The following is a 23,435-nucleotide window of genomic DNA, read 5'->3' on the forward strand; positions in this document are numbered from 1 at the left end:
AGCAGGGTGACAATATACAGCCTTGACGTATTCCTTTTCCTATTTGGAACCAGTCCGTTGTTCCATGTGCAGTTCTCACTATTGCTTCCTGACCTGCATACAGATTTCTCAGGAGGCAGGTCAGGTGGTCTGGTATTTCCATCTCTTTCAGTATTTTCCACAGTTAGTTGCTTAGTCATGTCCAACTCTTTGTGACCCCATGGACTATAGCCTGCCAGACTCCTCTGTCCATGGAATTCTCTAGGCAAGAATACTGGAGTGGGTTGCCATTCTCTTCTCCAGGGTTTCTTCCCAACCCAGGGATTGAACCCAGGTCTCCTGATTACAGGCAGATAGATTTGTTACCATCTCAGCCACTAGGGAAGCCACCAGAGCCCAGGCCTGGGTCCGTTTGATTATCTGGGACAGTTCTCACTGAGGGCCATGGCCATGCTTCTAACTGCTCTGTCCTTTCTTCTGTGACTCTTCCCATTTCTTAAACATACCTTAAGCTTCACGTGTTTCTAAACCTTGACTTTAAAAATACCTTTACTATCTCATAAACTTCTGTAACTTTCTCTTCTTTACCCTTTTTGTAGAACTTTCTCCTTTCCCACCCGCCTTTGCAGCTTTGCTTTGTGAAATAGGACCTTCACTTTGGACACCTTTGTGGGAACTGTGTCCCTGTCTCGAACACTTATCCTTGCTGGTCAGATTGCAAGTGTTTGCCAAATAAGGACGGGGTGGGGGCCAGGAGGTATGCGAATGGGCAGGAGGCCTGGACCCAGGGTAGTTTCAGCGCCTCCTTGGCAAACCCTCACTTGTCTGGGAAATCCAGTGGGCTGAGACAGTTCATTTGCACAGGCAAGCCAGGTGACTGAGGGGTCTCGTCAGGGAGCCCAGGCTTGCAGACTATACACTGTTGGCCTCCACCCACCAGCTTGCGGCCCTCCCCCACCCCCCATCCTGACCTCTGGGTCTGTCTTCCCTCTGCCTCCAGGCCACTGGGCTGTAGTGAGAGAAGGCCTCACAAACCCTTGGATTCCAGATAACTGGTCTTGGGGCGGAGTGGCTTCTGAACACTGCCCTGTGCTTGCGGAGTTTTACACGGAGAAGGACTGGACCAGGAAGGAAGGCCCTCGGAGCGGCAATGGGCTCACCCTGGAGCGAAGTGAAGCCAACATTAAACACGAGCGATGATGGCACCGAACAGGCGTTCCACCCCCTGACCCCGGGGAGTTCGCCCTTCCCCGTGAAGATGCAGAGCCAGAACCGCCTGCCCTTTTGTCCTCGTTCTGACAGCGGACAGTGCTTGCGCTGTGACCCGGCTGCCTTCCTCACAGAGTTTGTGGACTCTCATGGGGGAGGGAGCCCAGCGGGCCCTCGAGGTGCTGGATGGTCTGATCAGAAGCTGGGTAGAGAACTGGAATGTCTCTGATCTGTGGATGCCGCCAGCCTCAACCACTGGGGGTGATCACCACACTGCCTGGACTGCAGCTCAGAGGGAATAGCCGTGGAGGCTGGAGGCAGAGCTCTCTTTCCTGACCACCAGTCTATGATGTTCTGACTGCAAATTCTGTGAAAAGCTTTTAACTTGAGTACTCTCCTCAAATATTTTGAGTGATGATTTTTAGTTTTGTTTTGAAAAAATAAACAGAGATGAACCTGCCTGGCTGCAGTGAGAGCCTGGGGGCAGTCCCCTGTCCTGTGTGTTTTGTGCCCTCTTCTGATGTCCTGGGCAGGGTGGGGAAAGGGAGAGGCTGCGGCCTGCAGGGTCCGAACACAAGGCACCCCTAACCCTGGGAGTTCCTTTTGCATCCTCGCCTTGAGATCCTGCAGAGGTACCCATCACACCTCACTGACCCCCGGAATCTCTGTCCGATCTTTAGATTGTCTCTTCCCTCCCATCCAGTGCTTCATCCTCTGACCCCTTTGCTGGATCATCTATCACTTTGAAGAACCATTTGAATGATCTCCTTTCCTCCTTCCCCGTTCAATTCAGTTCACCTTCAGTTCCCCAGCATTCCCCAGGCATTCTCTACCCAGAGCCTCCATCTGCCGATCCTGAGGAATAGCTGTTGATTCTGGATCCCCAGGAAGCTAAGCCTGGGAGCATCAAGAGAGGTTGGGTCCTCCTTTGAGCATGGGTGTTGGGGGTGGGGGGCGGGACATGTGGGTTAACTGCCATCAAGTACTCTTTCCTTCCCAGGTTGGGGTCTCCTGTAGGTCCCCATGAGACTGGGATTATAATGCCCATTTCACAGCCGAAGAAACAGGCTTATGGGGTTTCACCTCCTGAAGGTCATGCAGCCAGTAAGTACATAGACGGGATCCACACTCAGTCCAAAGCCCATGCACACATCTCAGCCCTATGCTGCTGGCACTGACGTGTGAGAGAGTTAACAATGGCAGTGAATGTGTGGACCACCATCACCACCAGTGGGAATCTAGTGACTTGAAACCCAAGGCTGGATGGGCAGTGAAAGGGTCCCTGTCCATCAAAGGATGGACACCTGGGGCATCGGGCTCCCGGGAGCATCATTGGTCATGAGCACAGGAAGGAAACCCCTTTCCGGGAGCTTTTTGGGTACCTGGTCATCACCCATTACTACTCCCAGGAGCTGTCTCTCCAGTGGGTGGGTGAGCAGCGCCTGGAGACCTGGAACCTGTGATAGCTGAGTCTTGACTGAAAGCAGTCAAGTTAGAATGAAAAGTCGTGGTGGGTAGGAAGGGGTGCTTCTCAGCTGAGCTGACCTTTTTTGGTACTTTGCTGCTGCTGCTAAGTTGCTTCAGTCGTGTCCAACTCTGTGCGATCCCTTTGACGGCAGCCCACCAGGCTCCCCCGTCCCTGGGATTCTCCAGGCAAGAACACTGGAGTGGGTTGCCATTTCCTTCTCCAATGCATGAAAGTGAAAAGTGAAGTTGCTCAGTCATGCCCAGCTCCTAGTGAACCCATGGACTGAAGCCTACCAGGCTCCTCTGTCCATGGGATTTTCCAGGCAGGAGTACTGGAGTGGGTTGCCATTGCCTTCTCCTTTATCTGCAGTTAAAACTTCCACCTGCATTCACCATTCAGATGCTTCAAGTTCTTTTAGCCAGATTTTTGCACAAAACTGTGGAGAGAAAAGGGCTTCTTAGGTGAGAAGAGGGGAGAAAAATCCAGTTAAACAACCTTTGTGAAAGTCCCATGATTTGAGCCAGAGGCTGGGGAGCTGAATGGTAGGTCATACACTGGAGTTTGCTCAGTGCCTCTGCTTAGCCTTGGCTGGATGCACACTCGCACCCCAGACACAGAGTGGGGGTGCTTGTTTCCTGAGGACCCCAGAAGTGAAGGCATTTCTTGGTAGCCACAGGCCCAGGGTTTGAAGGCAGAAGACCTGGCTGCAGAGTCCCAGCTCTGCTATGTCCAAGTTGTGGCCCCTGCAGGTTCTGCTTATCTGGCTGAGTCCTGGGTTTCTTATTTATTAAGTGGGGATAAAACCCCTCAGGGCTGCAGAGAATAAATAACATCTATAAAATTCTCAGCACGATCTCTGACCACAGAGCTCAACTCCGGGGCCGGAGCGGGGCGGGTGGCGGTGGCGGTGGGGGGAGCCATTCCCTCTGACACATGGTGAGATCTCAACAAGCAGCAGCATTTAAAAATAATTCTTCTATTTTTTGTTGTCTTCATTTTATCCCCGGAGTTTCTGTTATCCTCAACTGGAACAGATGCTTCGTGCTTTCCCAACAGTATGTTATCCTGGACTGTCCACTGGTCCAACCGAGCTCTCAAAAGTAAGGATCCCCACCCAATGGAGCCTGTCACTGATCATCCCGCCCCACATTCCATTGAGAAAGACCCAGAGGCTCTGGACTGCACTTCACAGCTCCTCCTGGTGGAGAAACTTGGTAGGACACCAAGTAAATCATCCAGAAACAGAACCTGTGCTTTTTTTCTGCTTGAGTTGACAGGATATGGCCGACTGTCTCCCAGGAGTAACAGCTGGACTCAGATGTGGAATCTTAAGTGGTATCGTCGCTGGTCTAACGGTGGGCACATTTAGCCTTTGAAAGTCTCGGTTCCCAGCCAGGCTGTGGGATGATGGAGGCTTCCCCAGCAGAGAGTGCCTCCCTGGGCTCCTCCCTGCCTGGGCCTGTGAGCCTTTAGCCCAGAGGCAGGATATTCATAAAACTTACAGAATTCAAAGCTCAAGTTTTCTAGAAGTGTTAAGATTAATTAATAATCAGATGGCTCATCTCTTCTCTCTCCCCCTGCACAGTAAGTATGAGAGAATTGAGTAGAGCTTAAAATCCAAAGGATACTTAAATTTACAAATTATGGATAGTTGTTGAAGCTGGGTGATAGGAACATAGGGATTCATGATGCTCTTCTACTTTTGTCTGTTTTAGACGTTTCGTAGTCACAATGAAATAAATACATACATAATAAAAGGCCCAAGCTTGCCCCAAAATGACAATGTTCAAAGTTTTATACTTTTTAAACAGAAAAATACTACATTTCCCTGTAGGCCAAGTATGCTAAAGTCCTCACAGCAGATACGTAAACATGTGAAGGGAATTACAACTCTTTGTTCTTATGCCACTCCCTGAAGGGGCATTTTGCTAGGAAGGAGTCACTGAAAGTGATCAAGTGTTAATTCTGGAATGGTGAAATTAAAATATACGTATTTGGAGGTAAAATTAAAATATAGGTATTTGGAACAAAGACAAGAAAGGGATATTTAAAAACCTTGGGCTGCTTTTCATTCGTCACACATGGTGCACCCACGAGGTTTGGCTCTGGGGGTGATCAGAGGAGAGGGAGGAAGACCCCTGACTTCCAGGATCACTCGGCCATGGTTCTGGTCTGTGCCTGTCTCCAGCAGGGGCTGCAAGGGCCTGGTTACAGAATCCCCTGTATTCTCCATTCTCCCCTTGGTGAGCCTGGAAGAGGCAGAGGGGCTTCCCCTGAGGGAGCAGCTGGCAGGAATCTGAGTGCCAGGCCTTAGGAAGCTGGGAATCCTCATGCAGCAGCCAGACAAAGTGATTCATAACTGCATCTTCCATTTTATAAGAAAACCATAGGCCCTTTCATAAAACAGAACCCTGAGCCCCCAGACTCTGGGTGCTCCATGGGGAGGGCCAGTTCCTTCCAGCCCAGCTCTCTACCCAGTCTCTATGCTGTGGCCCCGACATCAAGGCACTCACTGCTGGCATGCCCCCATCCACTGCACAGATGAGCTTTGGTACAGGCCTAAGTGGGCAAAGGGGCTTCCCTGGTGGCTCAGACGGTAAAGAATCTGCCTGCAGTGCAGGAGACCTGGGTTCGGTCCCTGGCTTGGGAAGATCCCCTGGAGAAGGGAACCCATGGCTACCCACTCCAGTATTCTGGCCTGGAGAATTCCATGGACAGAAGAGCCTCGTGGGCTACAGTCCGTGGGGTCACAAAGCGTCAGACACAATTGACCAACTTTCCCTAAGGGGGCAAAGAAACAAGCCAGGGAATCATAAACAAGCTTCCTCATCTTCAACTTGTGGGGGCAGATGGGAGTCTCCTTGCCTAACCCCACCGGAGGCCAGCAGCTCCTGCCCCTTGGAAGGACCTTTGAGTAGGTCTGGACTCCCGAGTGAGGACAGAGTGGCAGCATGAGGTCTGCCCATCTGAGGCACCCTTTCCTGGTTGATGGGCCCCCTGGGATGTCTGCCTCCAAGGAGAGAGCCCCGCCCACCACGGGGAGAGCCCCGCCCACCACAGGAGTGCCTGCTTAGCCTGATTGCTGCTGAAGCCAGGCAGGCTCAGAGGAGTGGAGGTGGGTAGCTTTGCTGAAACCAGGAAGAGGAGGTCTGGAGCAGAGCAGGCACTATCTGCCTCCTGAGTGTCCCACGGCTGGCCAGGTGACTTACACAGCTAACCTGAGGACCTTCTCCGAGGATTTGAGGCCGACTCCATCGCCCCCATTAGTTGGTAAGTCACAAAGTTGGGATTCCTGTCTCAGCTCTGAATGCAAAGGCCTTGTTTTTAAAGTTCTTTAGGGGGGTAGGCTCATACTTAAGAATAAAAAATAACTTGTCAAGCAGAGATATAAAGTGCCGTGCGAATCAGAGGAAAAGGGTATGTTTTCACTTGGCGGCAAATCTGAGTAGTCTTCCTGGGAAAGTTTTCTGAGCTGGGGCTTTAATGGGCAAGACTGGTGCGGGTGGTACAGGCAGGCAGAAGACAGTATTCTGGGCAGGGGCTACTGAGGACAAGGGTGTGGAGGAGGGAAGGGCTCCGTCCAGGTCACTCTGGCAAGTTTGTGAAGGGTTGTGGGGAGAAGACTAAACAGAACCCAAGGCCAGAGTTAAAAGGCAGCAGGCCTGGGAGCTGGTAGGCTGCTCTGCAGGCCTTGTGCAAAGCAGAGGAAGAGGCTGCAGCACAAAGCCTGGCAAGAAACGCGCTGGGCATCACACTGGTCCCTGAGCAAGGGATGAGGCTGGAGTGGAGTAGCGGTGGGCATGGAGGGGCCAGGACAGTGGTCCCCCTCACCCCCGAGGAGCAGGCCCCTGGAACATTTATAGGTCTAGTTAGAGGCCCAGCAAGGTGGAGGGGGAACAGCTCTGGGAGGTACTGAGAGCTCAGCTGTAGTGAATATTACAGGCCCAGACTCCTGTTAAACCCACGTGGAACTTATTGTGATTCTGCCCAAGTTACTCGACCTTCTTCTGTAAGCCTGTTTCCATAGCTGAAAAATGGAAATGTTCCTCCCTTCTTGTAATAAGAAATGAACTTTTGGGTGTGTGTGGCAATCCCCTTCCTCATCACCAGCAGTTTCTGTGGTGGCCAAGCCCTTCTGGGAGGTTCAAGTGTTTGGGGAGTTCTCAGACTGCTGCTCTGTGCCCAGACACAGCCCCTAGCCAAGCACGACAAGGCTCCTTTGTGTGAACACCACCATAAAGACCGACACGAGATCAGATGCCAGGGTCTGACCGAGAGTGGGGGGTGTGGGGAGGCCTGACCACCACTGAGAAGCAGGCCACTGCCTAAAAGTGGAGCCAGGGTGACCCTGCATTGGCGAGGAGTCTGCTGAGCATAAAACAGATCACTCGTGGGGATGGGGAGATGACCCTCACTTTCAGGGTCAGACCACACGACGCATGTTTCGCTTGGCACGTTGGATTCTGAGGTGCTTAATGGTGTCTGCTTAGAAGCCGAGCTCCCGTCAATAGTCAGTGGTGGGAGATGGGCTGTCCTAAGCTGCTATCTCTATCGTGATGAATTGTTTAATTAAATGATTCTTGTTGTGGGTGGGGAGTACTGGGGACTCAGGTTTTGCTGTGATAAGAAATGCAGTTGGCCTGGAACGTGTCAAGCAGATAAGGAGGCCTGTGGAAAACAAGTGGCCACGACAAAGGCCGGGGGCATGGAGGAGGGGAGGAGGGAATAAGGCCACAGGCCCAGGCCCGGTAGCACTTTCTGTGGTCTCCAGCCCTCCGGAAACTGCTCGGGAGGCCGAGTAGCCAAGGTTGACCTGGAGTTGCCTCAGCAGCACAGAGACCAAGGAAAGCAGGGGGCAGAGGGCCGGGGTGGCCAGGCCCCCAGACACTTGCAGCCTGGAGCAGGGAGGACAAGCTTCGAGCTTCAAAGGCAGAGGTAAGGTGTGGTCTGGGGCACCCTGGTGTCACCATTCCTCTCTTCATCTCAGGGGTGGGGGCTGGAGGGGCGACATTCTCTTTTTTTCTCAGATCTGGGTTCCCAGGGGGCCAGGTTGGGGCTGGTAACACGGGAAATGCAGGCCAATGAGATCAGTGACATCCACAGGCTGAAGAGCAGCCGGAAAAGAGGACGCTGCCTCACCCGCCCAGAGCCTGGTCCTCGTGCACAGGTGGTTCCGGGGGCTTGGGCGGGAGGGAGACAGGAGAGAGACAGGCCCCAGAAGAGGTTTCCCACGTGCTGGCGTTTTCCTGCATCTGGGGGGTCAAACCTCACAGGTGCCTTTGGTTCTGGGGCGCCTGCTCGTGTGTGCTGAGCAACTGAGGTCCCGTCTGTAGTCTGTGGTGGAAGACGGGCGCTCCTAAGTGCCCTACTGCCTCCCTCATGACGAGTTATTTAATTCAGTGATTAAATAATAATTCAGTGATTTGTTGCTGGTGGGGAGCATTAAGGACTCAGGTTTTACTGTGGTGGTGAATGAGGACGATTGGCTGGCCTTGTGTGATTGCATCAGAACTGGCTGCTTCGGGCTGAACCCAAGTCTGCAAGCTGGAGGAGAGTGTCAGGCCTCCAGGCCCACTCTGCATCCTGGGATAGTGTCTTCACTCTGAGTTCAGAGATGTCCTGAGGGGCATTTTTATTTATTTGGATTTCTATTCAAATTTTATATTTATAATTGATTTACAATGTTGTGTCAATTTCAGGTGTATAACAAAGTGATTCAATATATATATCTGTTCTTTTCAAAGTCTTCTTCCATTTATTACAGAATAATGAGTAGCGTTCCCTGTGCTGTACTAGGTCCATGTTGATTTACTTATTTTCTATATGTAGTGTGTACGTCAATCCCAAACTCCTAATTTAGCCCTTCACCCCCCAATACTTTCCCCCTTGGTAACCATAAGTTTGTTTTCAAAGTCTGTGAGTCTGTTTCTGCTTTGTAAACAAGGTCATTTGCATGATGGTTTTAGATTTCACATCCAAGTGATGTCGTGTGACGTTTGTCCTCTCCGACACTTCATCTGGTATGGTAGTCTCTGGGTCCATCCATGCTGCTGCAAGCGCCGTTCTTTCTTTCTAATGGTTGAGTAATATTCCACTGTATATATACGTCTTTTTATCCATTCTTCTGTCAATGTACGTTTTAGTTGCTTCCATGTCCTAGCTGTTTTATACAGAGCTGCAATGAACATCAGGGTGCATGTATCATTTTGAACCATGTTTTTCTCCAGAAACATCGCCAGGAGTGGGACTGCTGGAGCCATGTAGTAGATCTATTCTTTAGCTTTTCAAGGAACCTCCATACTGTTCTCTATAGTGGCTGGACCAATTAACGTTTCCACCAACAGTGTATTTGGGTTCCGCATCCTCTCCAGCATTTACTGTTTATAGCCTTTTTTAAACCTTATTTTATATATAGCAGATTAACTATGTTGTGATAGTTTCAGTAAAGGACTCAGCCGTACATGTATCCATTCTCCCCCAAGCTCCTCTCCCATCCAGGCTGCCACATAACATTGAGCAGAGTTCCATGTGCTGTATCGTAGGTCCTTGCATGTTTATAGACTTTTTGATGAGGGTCATTCTGACTGGTGTAGGGTGATACCTCATTGTAGTCTTGTATTTCTCTAATAATTAGCAATGTTGAGTATCTTTTCATGTGCCTTTGGCCATCTGTGTTCTTTGGAGGATTGGGTTATTTGTTTTTGATATTGAGCTTCATGAACTCTTTGTAAATTTTGGAGATTAACCCCTTGTCAGTTGCAAATATTTTCTCCCATTCTATGGGTTGTCTTTTTGTTTTATGGTTTTTCTTTGCTGTGCAAAAGCTTTTGAGTTTAAGTAGGTCCCATTTGTTTATTTTTGTTTTTACTTTCATTACTCTAGGAGACGGATTAAAAATTATATTCCTGCGATTTATGCCTAAGAATGTTCTGCCTATGGTTTCCTCTAGGAATTTTATAGTATCAGGTTGTACATTTAGGTCTTTAATCACATTGAAACTGTCAAGTGGCATTTTTAAAGAGGCTACTGAGATGGCTTTACCTCTCAGCCAAGGGGGCGCCCTCACTGCTCTATGCTTCAAGGAATCCTGTGAATTTTCTAGGCTGTAGAAATGCCCCCATTCACTGACTTTAAAAGCCCAAGGACAGGGAGTCAGGAAGTGCCAGGATGAGGCCCCGCTGGCGGGCCACCTGTGGCCAGCATTTCCTGGCCGTCAGGTTCCATCCTGCTCCAGTGTTACCTCTGACTGAGATTTCAGACAAGGAGCGTCGCTTTCCTGGGCAGTGGGGATCCCGCATCAGTGCATTGAAGGGTCTCCCTAGGAGCTCCCTGGCCTGCAGCGCTGACCCCAAGCGTCCATGCTAGAATGCTGATTAGGTCCCGCTGTGGTCTGGGTGGGTCAGTGAAGGTGCCCGGAGACACACATTGAGAGACTTGAGGGGAATTCGTTTAAACAGAGTACGGACAGGTATGGCTGAACCCACTATAAACACTACCCAAGACAGAGATGAGGTGACTGAAACATGAAGACATGCACGAGTGTATAAGAATTTTAGTGTGGCTTTCACTGCCTAGGTAAGGGATTCCTTCAGCAGGGGCAATAACTACCTGTGAAGCAGATCAACAAGGTGCTCAACACATGAAGGGTCAAAGGTGACAAACGGCAGGAGAACCATTGTGACAGTGGCTGTTTTATTAAGAGTCTGAGTTCTTGGCTTGCTGTCCCAGTACAACTGGCAGAGAGGATCTTTCATTACTTCAGTTACCAAACACAGGACCAGTTTTCAAAGATTTGTGTTGGGTAAATCCTTAATATTAACATTCAGAAACGTGAACATAAAGTCGCTCAGTCATATCCGACTCTTTGCGACACCATGGACTGTATCCTACCAGGCTCCTCTGTCCATGGGATTTTCCAGGCAACAGTACTGGAGTGGATTGCCATTTCCTTCTCCAAGGGATCTTCCCAACCCAGGAATCGAACCCGGGTCTCCCACATTGTAGACAGACGCTTTACCGTCTGAGCCACCGAGGAAGTCCAATATTCAGAAAACTGGTAAGCAACTGGCGCTCTAGGAATTTTTTTTTAACTTTTCTTCTGAATTTTTCTGAACATATTCTTCATCGTTTCTTTATCCAAGTCTTAAATTACCAGAGAAATTTTTAGAAGTCCTAATATTTTCATATATAGCTCACAGAGGGGTTTATGGGCCTGCTTGCTGGCAAGCAGCAGTCAGACTGAGTGGTTTTGGTGCTGAGGTCAGCAGGGTGCAATGCATACCTGGGAGGATCAGATGCATCCACCTTCATAGGCAACTTCTGGCCTCAGTTCTCATCTGCAGCATACAGTTCTCAAAGCCTGAAATTATCCCTGACATATCTTGTCACACATCCAACCCCGAGACACCTCCAGTGTTTCCCAAAGGCCCTTAGGAATCCCAATTTATAGACCTGTTTACTTGGGGAGTGCAGTGAGAGATGGTTAGAACTTGCTGTGGTTCCCAGTATTTTAAAATAACCCAGATTACAAGGTCTGACAGCTGCATTGTCACTGGGTATCTTGGGTTTGTGACATAAGACCTAAAGACCCACAGAGCTATTATATTAATATATCAAAACAAGATGAGAAATCACCAGTTCCTAGGCTCACCTGTGTGAAATCCAGAAACAAGGGGGACCCCAGGTTGTGGGTCGCTCTTAGCTGCTGAGCTGAGAAATCTCTTTGGCCAAGGCATCTGGTATCTTTTCTCTCTCATTTCTCTAAAAGCAAAATACTGGTTTTCCTGAGAAGTGTCTTAGGTAATTATGTTAGGAAGCTGTGGTAAGATAAAATACCATCTGAATCTCAAATGGCTCACATTTCAAACAGACATTAAAATGTTATTAAAGATATCTGTCAAGACTGTAAATAGTATATACTTTAGCATAGAATAGACTCTGTATATTTATATACAGAGTGTGTGTGTGTGTGTATATATATATATATGTATATATATATTGCTTTTCAGTGCATCATCTCAGGGAATTTTATGACAAACTGGCCAGTGAGAAATTTAAATTGAAGGGAGGAAACAGATTTTGGAAGACCTGCAGGACACGTCAGTAACTCCTTCTCCAGAGCTATTTAAGGTGATATGTACATCTTTCCTGGAAAAGAAAACAGCACAGGACCTCTTTCCTGTGCTATGCTGTGCTAAGTCACTTCAGTTGTGTTAGACTCTGCGCAACCCTATGAGTTGTAGCCTATCAGGCCCCTCTGTCCATGGGATTCTCCTTTCAAGAACAATGGAGTGGGTCGCCATTCCCTTCTCCAGGGGATCTTTCAGGCTCCAGACCCAGGGATCAAACCCGTGTATCTTATGTCCCCTACATTGGCGGAGGGGGCGGGGGGTGGGGCTCTTTACCACTAGTGCCACCTGGGGAGCCCAGAGGGCCTCTGTATGTGTGTGTTAGTAGCTCAGTCATGTCTGACTCTTTGCAACCCCGTGGACTGTAGCTCACCAGGCTCTTCTGTCCATGTAATTTCTCAGGCAAGAATACTGGAGTGAGTTGCCACTCCCTTCTCCAGGGGATCTTCCCAACCCAGGGATCAAACCCTGGTCTCCCACATTGCAGACTCTTTACCATCTGAGCCACCAGGGAAGCCCTAGAGGGCCTGACATAAAATACTGAAAAGGAAAAGAGCTAAAAGAGAGTGGGAACAAAGGGTTTGTGTTCCCTCTAGTGGACAGTTGTGGAGTGGCACCCAGAAATTCACTCAAGACCTCTTTGCTGTTGTTCCGTCACTACGTCCTGTCCAACTCTTTGCCACCCCGTGGACTGCAGCATGCCAGGCTCATCTCTCCTTCACTATCTGCTGGAGTTTACTCAGATTCATGCCCATTGAGTCAGTGATGCTATCTAACTATCTTGTCCTCTGCTGCCCCCTTCTATTGCCTTCAGTCTTTCCTAGTATTAGGGTCATTTCCAAAGAATCGGCTATTTGCATCAGGTGGCCAAAGTATTGTAGCTTCAGCATCAGTCCTTTCAATGAATATTCCGGGTTGATTTCCTTCAGGATTGACTGGTTTGATCTCCTTGCTGTTCAAGAGACTCTCAAGAATCTTCTTCAGCAGCACCACAGTTCAAAAGCATCGGTTCTTTGGTGCTGTCTTCTATATGGTCCAACTCTCACATTCCTACATGATCTTTATGGTCCAACTCTCACATCTGAACATGACTACTGGAAAAACAATAGCTTTGACTATATGGACTTTGTTGGTAAACTGATATCTCTGCTTTTGAATACACTGTCTAGGTTTGTCATAGCTTTCCTTCCAAGGAGGAAGCATTTTTTAATTTTGTTGCTGTCTGAAGTGACTTTCCAGAACCCAGAAAAGTAAAATCTGTCACCACTTCCACTTTTCCCCCTTCTATTTGCCATGAAGTGATGGGAACGGATGTCATGATCTTTGTTTTTTGAATGTTGAGTTTTAAGCCAGCTTTTTCACTCTCCTCTTTCACTTTCATCAAGAGGCTCTTTAGTTTCTCTGTGCTTTCTGCCATAAGGGTGGTGTCATCTGCATGTCTGAGGTTGTTGATATTTCTCCAAGCAATCTTGATTGCAGCTTGTAATTCATCCAGCCCAGCATTTCCCATGATGTACTCTACATATAAGTTAAATAAGCAGGGTGACAATATAAATCCTTGTCATATTCCTTTCCCAGTTTGGAACCAATCAGTTGTTCAATGTCCAGTTTCAACTGTTGCTTCTTGACCTGCATACAGCTTTCTCAGGAGACAGGTTAAGGTGGTCCAGTATTCCCATCTATTTAAGAATTTTCCACAGTTTGTTGTGATCCACACAGTCATAGGCTTTAATGTGGTCAAAGAAGCAGAAGTAGATGTTTTCTGGAATTCCCTTTCTTTCTCCATGATCCAACAAATGTTGGCAATTTAATCTCTGGCTCCTCTGCCTTTTCTAAACCCAACTTGTACATCTGGAAGTTCTTGGTTCACATACTGCTGAAACCTAGCTTGAAGGATTTTGAGCATAACCTTGCTAGCTTGTGAAATGCGTGCAATTAATGTGGTAATTTGAACATTCTTTGGCATCACCCTTCTTTGGGATTGAAATGAAAACTGACCTTTTCCAGTCCTGTGGCCACTGCTGAATTTTCCAAATTTGCTGACATGTTGAGTGCAACACTTTAACAGCATCATCTTTTAGTATTTAAGACCAAAAACATTTTGTATTGGGTTACAGCCGATTACCAATGTTGTAGTTTCAGGTGAACAGGAAAGGGACTCAGCCATACCCATACATATACACATATCCATTCATCCCCAAACCCCCCTCTAATACATGCTGGCACATAACATTGAGCAGAATTCCATGTGTTATACAATAGGTCTTTGTTGGTTATCCAAATTAAATATAGCAGTGTGTACATGACCTTCCCAAAGTCCCTAACTGCCCCTTCCCCCTGGCAACTATAAATTTGTTTTTTAAGTCTGTGAGTCTCTATTTTGTAAGTAAGTTCATTTGTATCATTTCTTTTTAGATTCCACATATAAGGGATGTCATATGATATTTCTCCTATGTCTGACCTTCTTCATTCAGTATGACACTCTTGGTCCGTCCATGTTGCTGCACATGGCATTATTTCATCCTTTTTAATGGCTGAGTAATATTCCATTGTATATAGGTACCCTGTCTTCTTTATTTGTTTCTCTGTCAATGGACATTTAGGTTGCTTCTAGGTCTCGGCTATTGTAAACAGAGCTGCAATGAACATTGGGGTGCATGTATCTTTTCAGGCCATGTTTTTCTCTGGATATATGCTCAGGAGTGGGATTGCAGGGTCACATGGTAGCTCCATTTTTAGTTTTTTAAGGAACCTCCATACTGTTCTTCACAGTGACTGAACCAATTTACATTCCCACCAAGAGTGCAGGCGGGTTCCCTTCTCTCCACACCCTCTCCAACATTTGTTGTTTGTGGATTTTTTGATGATAGATATTCTGAACTGTGTGAGATGATAGTCTCATTGTAATTTTGATTTGCATTTCTGTAATAACTAATGATATTGAACATCTTTTCCTGTGTCTATTGGCCATCTGTATCTACTTTTTAGAGAAAAGTCTATTCAGGTCTTCTGCCTACTTTTTGAGTTTGTTTTTGTTGCTACTAAGCATCATAAACCGTTTGTAAATTTGGGAGTTCAGTTCAGTCGCTCAGTCATGTCCAACTCTTTGTGACCCCATGAATTGCAGCATGCCAGGCCTCCGTGTCCATCACCAACTCCCGGAGTTCACTCAAACTCACATTCATCGTGTCGGTGATGCCATCCAGCCATCTCATCCTCTGTCGTCCCCTTCTCCTCCTGCCCCCAGTCCCTCCCAGCATCAGAGTCTTTTCCAATGAGTCAACTCTTCGCATGAAGTGGCCAAAGTATTGGAGTTTCAGCTTTAGCATCATTCCTTCCAAAGAACACCCAGGACTGATCTCCTTCAGAATGGACTGGTTGGATCTCCAAGGGACTCTCAAGAGTCTTCTCCAACACCACAGTTCAAAACCATCAATTCTTCGGCACTCAGTTTTCTTCACAGTCCAACTCTCACATCCATACATGACCACAGGAAAAACCATAGCCTTGACTAGGTGGATCTTAGTTGGCAAAGTAATGTCTCTGGTTTTGAATATGCTATCTAGGTTGGTCATAACTTTCCTTCCAGGGAGTAAGCGTCTTTTAATTTCATGGCTGCAGTTGCCATCTCCAGTGATTTTGGAGCCCCCAAAAATAAAGTCTGACACTGTTTCCACTGTTTCCCCATCTATTTCCCATGAAGTGATGGGACCAGATGCCATGATCTTCGTTTTCTGAATGTTGAGCTTTAAGTCAACTTTTTCAATCTCCTCTTTCACTATCAAGAGGCTTTTGAGTTCCTCTTCACTTTCTGCCATAAGGGTGGTGTCATCTGCGTATCTCAGGTTATTGATATTTCTCCCAGCAATCTTGATTCCAGCTTGTGTTTCTTCCAGCCCAGTGTTTCTCATGATGTACTCTGCATATAAGTTAAATAAGCAGGGTGACAATATACAGCCTTGACATACTCCTTTTCCTATTTGGAACCAGTCTGTTGTTCCATGTCCAATTCTAACTGTTGCTTACTGACCTGCATATAAGTTTCTCAAGAGGCAGGTCAGGTGGTCTGGTCTTCCCATCTCTTTCAGAATTTTCCACAGTTTATTGTGATCCACACAGTCAAAGGCTTTGGCATAGTCAATAAAGCAGAAATAGATGGTTTTCTGGAACTCTCTTGCTTTTTCGATGATCCAGTGGATGTTGGAAATTTGATCTCTGATTCCTCTGCCTTTTCTAAAACCAACTTGAACATCTGGAAGTTCATGGTTTGCGTATTGCTGAAGCCTGGCTTAGAGAATTTTGAGCATTACTTTACTAGCGTGTGAAGTGAAGTGAAGTCACTCAGTCATGTCCGATTCTTTGCGACCCCATGGACTGTAGCCTACCATGCTCCTCCGTCCGTGGGTGTGGGTTGCCATTTTCTCTGTCCGTGGGAGTGGGTTACCATTTCCTTCTCTAGGAGATCTTCCCAACCCAGGGATTGAACCTGGGTCTCCCACATTGCAGGCAGACACGTTACCATCTGAGCTACCAGGAAAACTCTAGCTTGTGAGATGAGTGCAATTGTGCGGTAGTTTGAGCAGTCTTTGGCATTGCCTGTCTTTGGGATTGGAATGAAAACTGACCTCTTCCAGTCCTGTGGCCACTGCTGAGTTTTCCAAATTTGCTGGCATATTGAGTGCAGCACTTTCACAGCATCATCTTTCAGGATTTGAAACAGCTCAACTGGAAGTCCATCACCTCCACTAGCTTTGTGCATAGTGATGCTTCCTAAGGCCCACTTGACTTCACATTCCAGGATGCCTGGCTCTAGGTGAGTGATCACACCATCGTGATTATCTGGGTCATGAAGATCTTTTTGGTACAGTTCTTCTGTGTATTCTTGCCACCTCTTCTTAATATCTTCTGCTTCTGTTAGGTCCATACCATTTCTGTCCTTTATCGAGCCCATCTTTGCATGAAATGTTCCCTTGGTATCTCTAATTTTCTTGAAGAGATCTCTAGTCTTTCCCATTCTGTTGTTTTCCTCTATTTCTTTGCACTGATCACTGAGGAAGGCTTTCTTATCTCTTTTTGCTGTTCTTTGAAACTCTCCATTCAGATGCTTATATTTTTCCTTTTCTCCTTTGCTTTTTGCTTCTCTTCTTTTCACAGCTATTTGTAAGGCCTCCCCAGACAGCCATTTTGCTTTTTTGCATTTCTTTTCCATGGGGATGGTCTTGATCCCTGTCTCCTGTACAGTGTCACAAACCTCAGTCCATAGTTCATCAGGCACTCTATCTATCAGATCCAGGCCCTTAAATCTATTCCTCACTTCCAATGTATAATCATAAGGGATTTGATTTAGGTCATACCTGAATGGTCTAGTGGTTTTCCCTACTTTCTTCAATTTAAGACTGAATTTGGCAATAAGGAGTTCATGATCTGAGCCACAGTCAGCTCCCAGTCTTGTTTTTGCTGACTGTTTGGAGCTTCTCCATCTTTGGCTGCAAAGAATATAATCAATCTGATTTCGGTGTTGACCATCTGTTGATATCCATGTGTAGCATCTACTCTTGTGTTGTTGGAAGAGGGTGTTTGCTATGACCAGTGTGTTCTCTTGGCAAAACTCTATTTGCCTTTGACCTGCTTCATTCTGTATTCCAAGGCCAAATTTGCCTGTTATCCCAGGTATTTCTTGACTTCCTACTTTTGCATTCCAGTCCCCTATAATGAAAAGGGGAGAGGGCAATGGCAACCCACTCCAGTACTCTTGCCTGAAAAATCCCATGGACAGAGGAGCCTGGTGGGCTGCAGTCCATGGGGTTGCTGAGAGTCGGACACGACTAAAGTGACTTAGCAGCAGCAGCAGCATAATGAAAAGGACATCTTTTTTGGGTGTTAGTTCTAAAAGGTCTTGTAGGTCTTCATAGAACCATTCAACTTCAGCTTCTTCAGCGTTACTGGTTGGGGCATAGACTTGGATTACTGTGATATTGAATGGTTTGCCTTTGAAACGAAGAGAGATCATTCTGTCATTTTTGAGATTGCATCCAAGTACTGCATTTTGGACTCTTTTGTTGACCGGGATGGCTACTCCATTTCTTCTAAGGGATTCCTGCCCACAGTAGTAGATATAATGGTCATCTGAGTTAAATTCACCCATTCCAGTCCATTTTAGTTCGCTGATTCCTAGAATGTTGACGTTCACTCTTGCCATCTCCTGTTTGACCACTTCCAATTTGCCTTGATTCATGAAACTAACGTTCCAGGTTCCTATGCAATATTGCTCTTTACAGCATCGGACCTTGCTTCTATCACCAGTCACACCCACAACTGGGTATTGTTTTTGCTTTGGCTCCATCCCTTCATTCTTTCTGGAGTTATTTCTCCACTGATCTCCAGTAGCATATTGGGCACCTACTGACCTGGGGAGTTCCTCTTTCAGTATCGTATCATTTTGCCTTTTCATACTGTTCATCAGGTTCTCAAAGCAAGACTATTGAAGTGGTTTGCCATTCCCTTCTCCAGTGGACCACATTCTGTCAGATCTCTCCACCATGACCTGCCCGTCTTGGGTAGCCCCACAGGGCATGGCTTAGTTTCATTGAGTTAGACCAGGCTGTGGTCCGTATGATTAGATTGACTAGTAAATTTGGGAGAGTAATCCCTTATTGGTCAGACAACTTGCAAATATTTTCTCCCAATCTGTGGGCTGTCTTTCCATTTTGTTTATTGTTTCCTTTGCTCTGCAAAAGCTTTTGAGTTTCAGTAGGTCCCATTTGTTTATGTTTGCTTTTATTTCCATTATTCTTGGAGATGGATCAAAAAAGATGTTGCTGTGATTTATGTCAGACAGTATTCTGCCTATGTTTTCCTCTAGGAGTTTTATAGTGTGTCCAGTCTCACATTTAGATCTTTAATCCATTTTGAGGTTATTTTTGTTTATGGAGTTAAAGAATGATATGATTTCTTTTTTTTTTTTTTTACATGTGGCTGTCCAGTTTTCCCTGCACCATTTGTTGAAGAAACTGTCTTTCCTGCATTGTGAAATCTTGTCTCTTTTGTCATAGATTAATTGACCATAGGTGCATGGGCTTATTTCTGGGTTTTCTATCCTGTTCCATGAATCTATATTTCTATTTTGTACCAATACCATACTGTTTTGATGACTATAGCTTTGTAGTATAGTCTGAAGTCAAGGAGCCTGATTCCTCCAGCTCCATTTTTCTTTTTCAAGACTGCTTTGGCTATTCAGGGTCTTTTTTGTCTCCATACAAATTTTGAGATATTTTGTTCTCATTCTGTGAAAAATGCCATTGGTAGTTTGATAGGGATTGTATAGAATCTGTAGATTGCCTTGGGCAATATACTCATTTTGACAATATTGATTCTTCCAATCCACAAACATGGTATATTTTTCCATCTGTTTATGTCTTTGATTTCTTTCATCAGCATCTTATATTTTTTGGTGTACAGATCTTTTGTCTCCTTAGGTAGGTTTATTCCTGGGTATTGTATTCTTTTTGATGCAATGGAACTGCTTCTAGAACTTCTCTTTCTGATCTTTCATTGTTATTGTATATATATCCAACAGACTTCTGTGTATTGATTTTGTAACTTGCAATTTTACCAAATTCATTGGTGAGTTCTGGTAGGATTCTGGCATCATCTTTAGGATATTCTATGTATGGTACCATATCATCTGCAGACAGTGACAGTTTAGCCTCTTCTTTTCTGATTTGAATTCCCTTTACTTCTTTTTCTTCTCTGATTGCTGTAGGTAGGACTTCCAAATCTATGTTGAATAAAAGTGGTGAGAGTGGACATCCTTTTCCTGTTCCTGATATTAGAGGGAATGCTTTCAGCTTTTCACCATTGAGTAGGATGCCAACTGTAGGTTTGTCATGCTGCTGCTAAGTCGCTTCAGTCGTGTCCAACTCTGTGCAACCCCATAGACAGCAGCCCATTAGGCTCCTCTGTCCCTGGGATTCTCCAGGCAAGAATACTGGAGTGGGTTGCCATTTCCTTCTCCAATGCATGAAAGTAAAAAGTAAAAGTGAAGTTGCTCAGTCGTGTCCGACTCTTAGTGACCCCACGGACTTCAGCCTACCAGCCTCCTCTGTCCATGGATTTTCCAGGCAAGAGTACCAGAGTGGGGTGCCATTGCCTTCTCCGAGGTTTGTCATAAATGGCCTCTAATATGTTGAGATATGTACCCTCTATGCTCACTTTCTGGAGAGTTCTTATCATAAATGGGTTCTGAATTTTGATAAATGTTTTTTCTGCATCCATTGAGGTGATCATATGGTTTTCGTTCTTCAATTTGTTGATATGGTATATCACATTGATTTTCAGATGACGAAAAATCCTTGCATCCCTGGGATGAATCCCACTTGATCATTGAGTATGATCTTTTAAATGTATTGTTGGGGGTTACTAGTATTTTGTTGAGGAATTTTGCATCTGTGTTTATCAGTGATATTGGACTGTAGTTTTCTTTTTTTGTGGTATCTTTGTCTGATTTTGGTATCATGATGATAGTGGCCTCATAAAATGAGTTGGGAAATTTTCTTTGTGATTTTTTAGAACAGTTTCAGAAGGATAGGTGTTAAACGCTTTTCTAAAATTTTTTTAAGTTCACCTGTGAAGCTTTCAGGTCCTGGACTTCTGTTGGGTTTTTAATCACAGTTTCAGTTTCAGTGCTTGTGATTGGTCTGTTCATTTTTTATATTTTTTTTCTGGTTCTAGAGAGACTTGTACCTTTCTAAGAATTTGTCCATTTCTTCCAGGTTGTCCATTTTATTGGCATACAGTTGTTCATAGTAGTCTCTTATGATCCTTGGTATTTCTGTGGAGTCAGTTGTAACTCTTTACATTTCTAATTTTACTGGTTTGAGTCCTCTCCTTTATTTCTTTGAGTCTGGCTAAAGGCTTATCAGTTTTATCTTTTCAAAGAACTAGCTTTTAGTTTCACTGATCTTTGTTATTGTTTTGTCTCTCATTTATTTCTTCTCTGATCTTTATGATTTCCTTCCTTCTACTAACTTTAAAAGGTTTTGTTTTTTTTTTTTATCTAGCTGTTTTAGGTGTAAGGTTGGATTATTTGAGATTTTTCTTGTTTCTTGAGGTAAGATTGTATTGCTATAAACGTCCCTCTTAGGACAGCTTTTGCTGTACGCCTTAAGTTTTGGACCGTTATGTTTTCATCCTCATTTGTCTTTAGGTATTTTTTTATTTACTCTTTGATTGTTTTCAGTGATCCAATGGTTGTTTAGTAGCATCTTGCTTAGCTGCCACGTGTTTGTGTTTCTTAGAGTTTTTTTCTTCTAGTTTATTTCCAATCTCATAGCATTGTTATCAGAAAAGATGCTTGATAACACAACATCTTTTAGGATTTTAAATAGCTCAGCTGGAATTCTATCATGTCTACTAGCTTTGTTCATAGTAATGCTTCCTAAGGTCCAGTTGACTTCACACTCCAGGATGTCTGGTTCTAGGTGAATGACCACACCATTTGGGGTATCCGGATCATCAAGACCTTTCTTGTACAGTTCTTTTGTGTATTCTTGCCACCTCTTCCTAATCTCTTCTGTGTTATGTCTTTACCATTTCTGTACTTTACTGTGCCCATCCTTGCATGAAATGTTTCTTTGATATCTCCAGTTTTCTTGAAGAGATCTCTGGTTTTTCCCATTCTATTGTTTTCCTCTATTTCTTTGCACTGTTTATTAAAGAAGCCTTCTTATCTCTCTCTTTTATTCTCTGGAACTCTGCATTCAGTTAAGTGTATCTTTCCCTTTCTCCCTTGCTTTTTACTTCTCTTCTTTCTTCAGCTATTTGTAAAGCTTTCTCAGACAACCATTTTGCCTTCTTGCATTTATTTTCCTTTGGAATGGTTTTGGTCACTGCCTCTGTACAGTGTTACAAACCTCCAGCCATAGTTCATAATCATAGTTTACTAGATCTAATCCCTTGAATCTATTTGTCACCTCCACTGCATAATCATAAGGGATTTTATTTAGATCATACCTGAATGGCCTAGTGGTTTTCCCTACTTTCTTCACTTTAAGTCTGAATTATGCAATAAGGAGTTCATGATCCGAGCCCCACTCAGCTCCCAATCTTGTTTTTACTGGTTGTATATAGCTTCTCCATCTTCAGCTGCAAAGAATATAGTATTTTGGTACTGACCTTCTGGTGATGTCCATGTGTAGACTTGTTTCTTGTGTTATTGCAAGAGGGTGTTTGCTACAACCAGTGTGTTCTCTGGACCAAACTCTGTTAGCCTTTGCCCTGCTTCATTTTGTACTCCAAGGCCAAACTTACCCGTTACTCCAAGTATTTCTTGACTTCCTATTTTTGCATTCCAATCCATGATGAAAAGGACAACTTTTTTTTTGGTGTTAGGTCTAGAAAGTCTTATGCTGCTGCTAAGTCGCTTCAGTCGTGTCCGACTCTGTGCAACCCCATAGACGGCAGCCCACCAGGCTCCCCCATCCCTGGGATTCTCCAGGCAAGAATTCTGGAGTGGGTTGCCATTTCCTCCTCCAATGCATGAAAGTGAAAAGTGAAAGTGAAGTCACTCAGTCGTGTCCGACTCCTAGCGACCCCATGGACTGCAGCCCACCAGGCTCCTCCGTCCATGGGATTTTCTAGGCAAGAGTACTGGAGTGGGGTACCATTGCCTTCTCTGTAGAAAGTCTTATAGGTCTTCACAAAACCATTCAACTTCAGCTTCTTCAGCATCAGTGGTTGGGGTATAGATGTGGATTACTGCAATATTGAATGATTTGCCTTGGAAAGGAAGAGAGATCTGTCGTTTTTGAGATTACACCCAAGTACTGCATTTCAGACTCTCTTGTTGATTGTGAGGGCTACTCCATTTCTTCTAAGGGATTAGTGCCCATAGCAGTAGATTTAATGGTCATTTGAATTAAATTCTCACTTGTTCCTGTCCGATTTGCGTTGATTCCTAAAATGTTGATATTCACTCTTGCCATCTCCTATTTGACCACTTCCAATTTACCTTGATTCATGGACCTAATATTCCAGGTTCCTATGCAATATTGTTCTTTACAGCATCGGACATTACTTTCACCACCGGTCCCATCCACAACTGGGCGTCATTCCTGCTTTGGCTCAGCCTCTTCATTCCTTCTGGAGCTATTTGTCTGCTCTTCTCCAGTAGCATATTGGACACCTCCTGACCTGGCAGGTTCGTCTTTTGGTGTCATATCTTTTTGCCTTTCATACTGTTCATGGGATTCTCAAGGTGTACTACATTTCAGATGTGCTGCATAGCAATTTGACATTTGCATACATTATGAAATGGTCACCTCAGTAAGTTTAGTACGTCTGTCCCCAAAGTTATTACAGTATTACCATTTTCCTTATGCTGCATATTATATCCCCATGGCTTATTTATAACTGGAGGTTTGTAGCTCTTAATCCCCTCACTTATTTCACCGTCCCCCTCAATGTCCTCTCGTCTGGCACCACCCATTTCTTCTCTATGTGAGTCTGTTTTCATTCTATTTTATTTGTTTTTGAGATTCTACATGTTGGTGAAATCATACAGTATATCTGTCTTTGTCTGTCTGACTTATTTCACTTAACATAATACTCTCTAGTTCCATCCATGTTGTTGTAAGTGGTAAGATTTCTTTTTT

The 23,435-nt window shown here is 45.2% G+C and overlaps 2 protein-coding genes across 3 annotated transcripts in view; both read left to right on the forward strand.

Annotated features, from left to right (window-relative positions):
• Positions 1-1,663, forward strand: part of EEPD1 (endonuclease/exonuclease/phosphatase family domain containing 1) — a 121,937-nt gene extending 120,274 nt beyond the window's left edge. For both annotated transcript variants that reach the window (XM_027539525.1, XM_027539524.1), the window contains exon 8: positions 980-1,663. In XM_027539525.1, coding sequence (XP_027395326.1) covers positions 980-1,179 — 200 coding nt within the window. In that variant the 3' untranslated portion in view covers positions 1,180-1,663. The remainder of the gene's footprint in view (positions 1-979) is intronic.
• Positions 1,664-5,759: 4,096 nt separating this feature from the next.
• The window catches only part of ANLN (anillin actin binding protein), a 174,915-nt gene continuing 157,239 nt past the window's right edge, over positions 5,760-23,435 (forward strand). Inside the window, exon 1 of the mRNA XM_027539530.1 lies at positions 5,760-5,926. The gene's annotated coding sequence lies outside the window, so the exon portion shown is untranslated. The remainder of the gene's footprint in view (positions 5,927-23,435) is intronic.

This window comes from Bos indicus x Bos taurus, chromosome 4 (assembly GCF_003369695.1).
Source record: "Bos indicus x Bos taurus breed Angus x Brahman F1 hybrid chromosome 4, Bos_hybrid_MaternalHap_v2.0, whole genome shotgun sequence".
Lineage (NCBI taxonomy): Eukaryota > Metazoa > Chordata > Mammalia > Artiodactyla > Bovidae > Bos > Bos indicus x Bos taurus.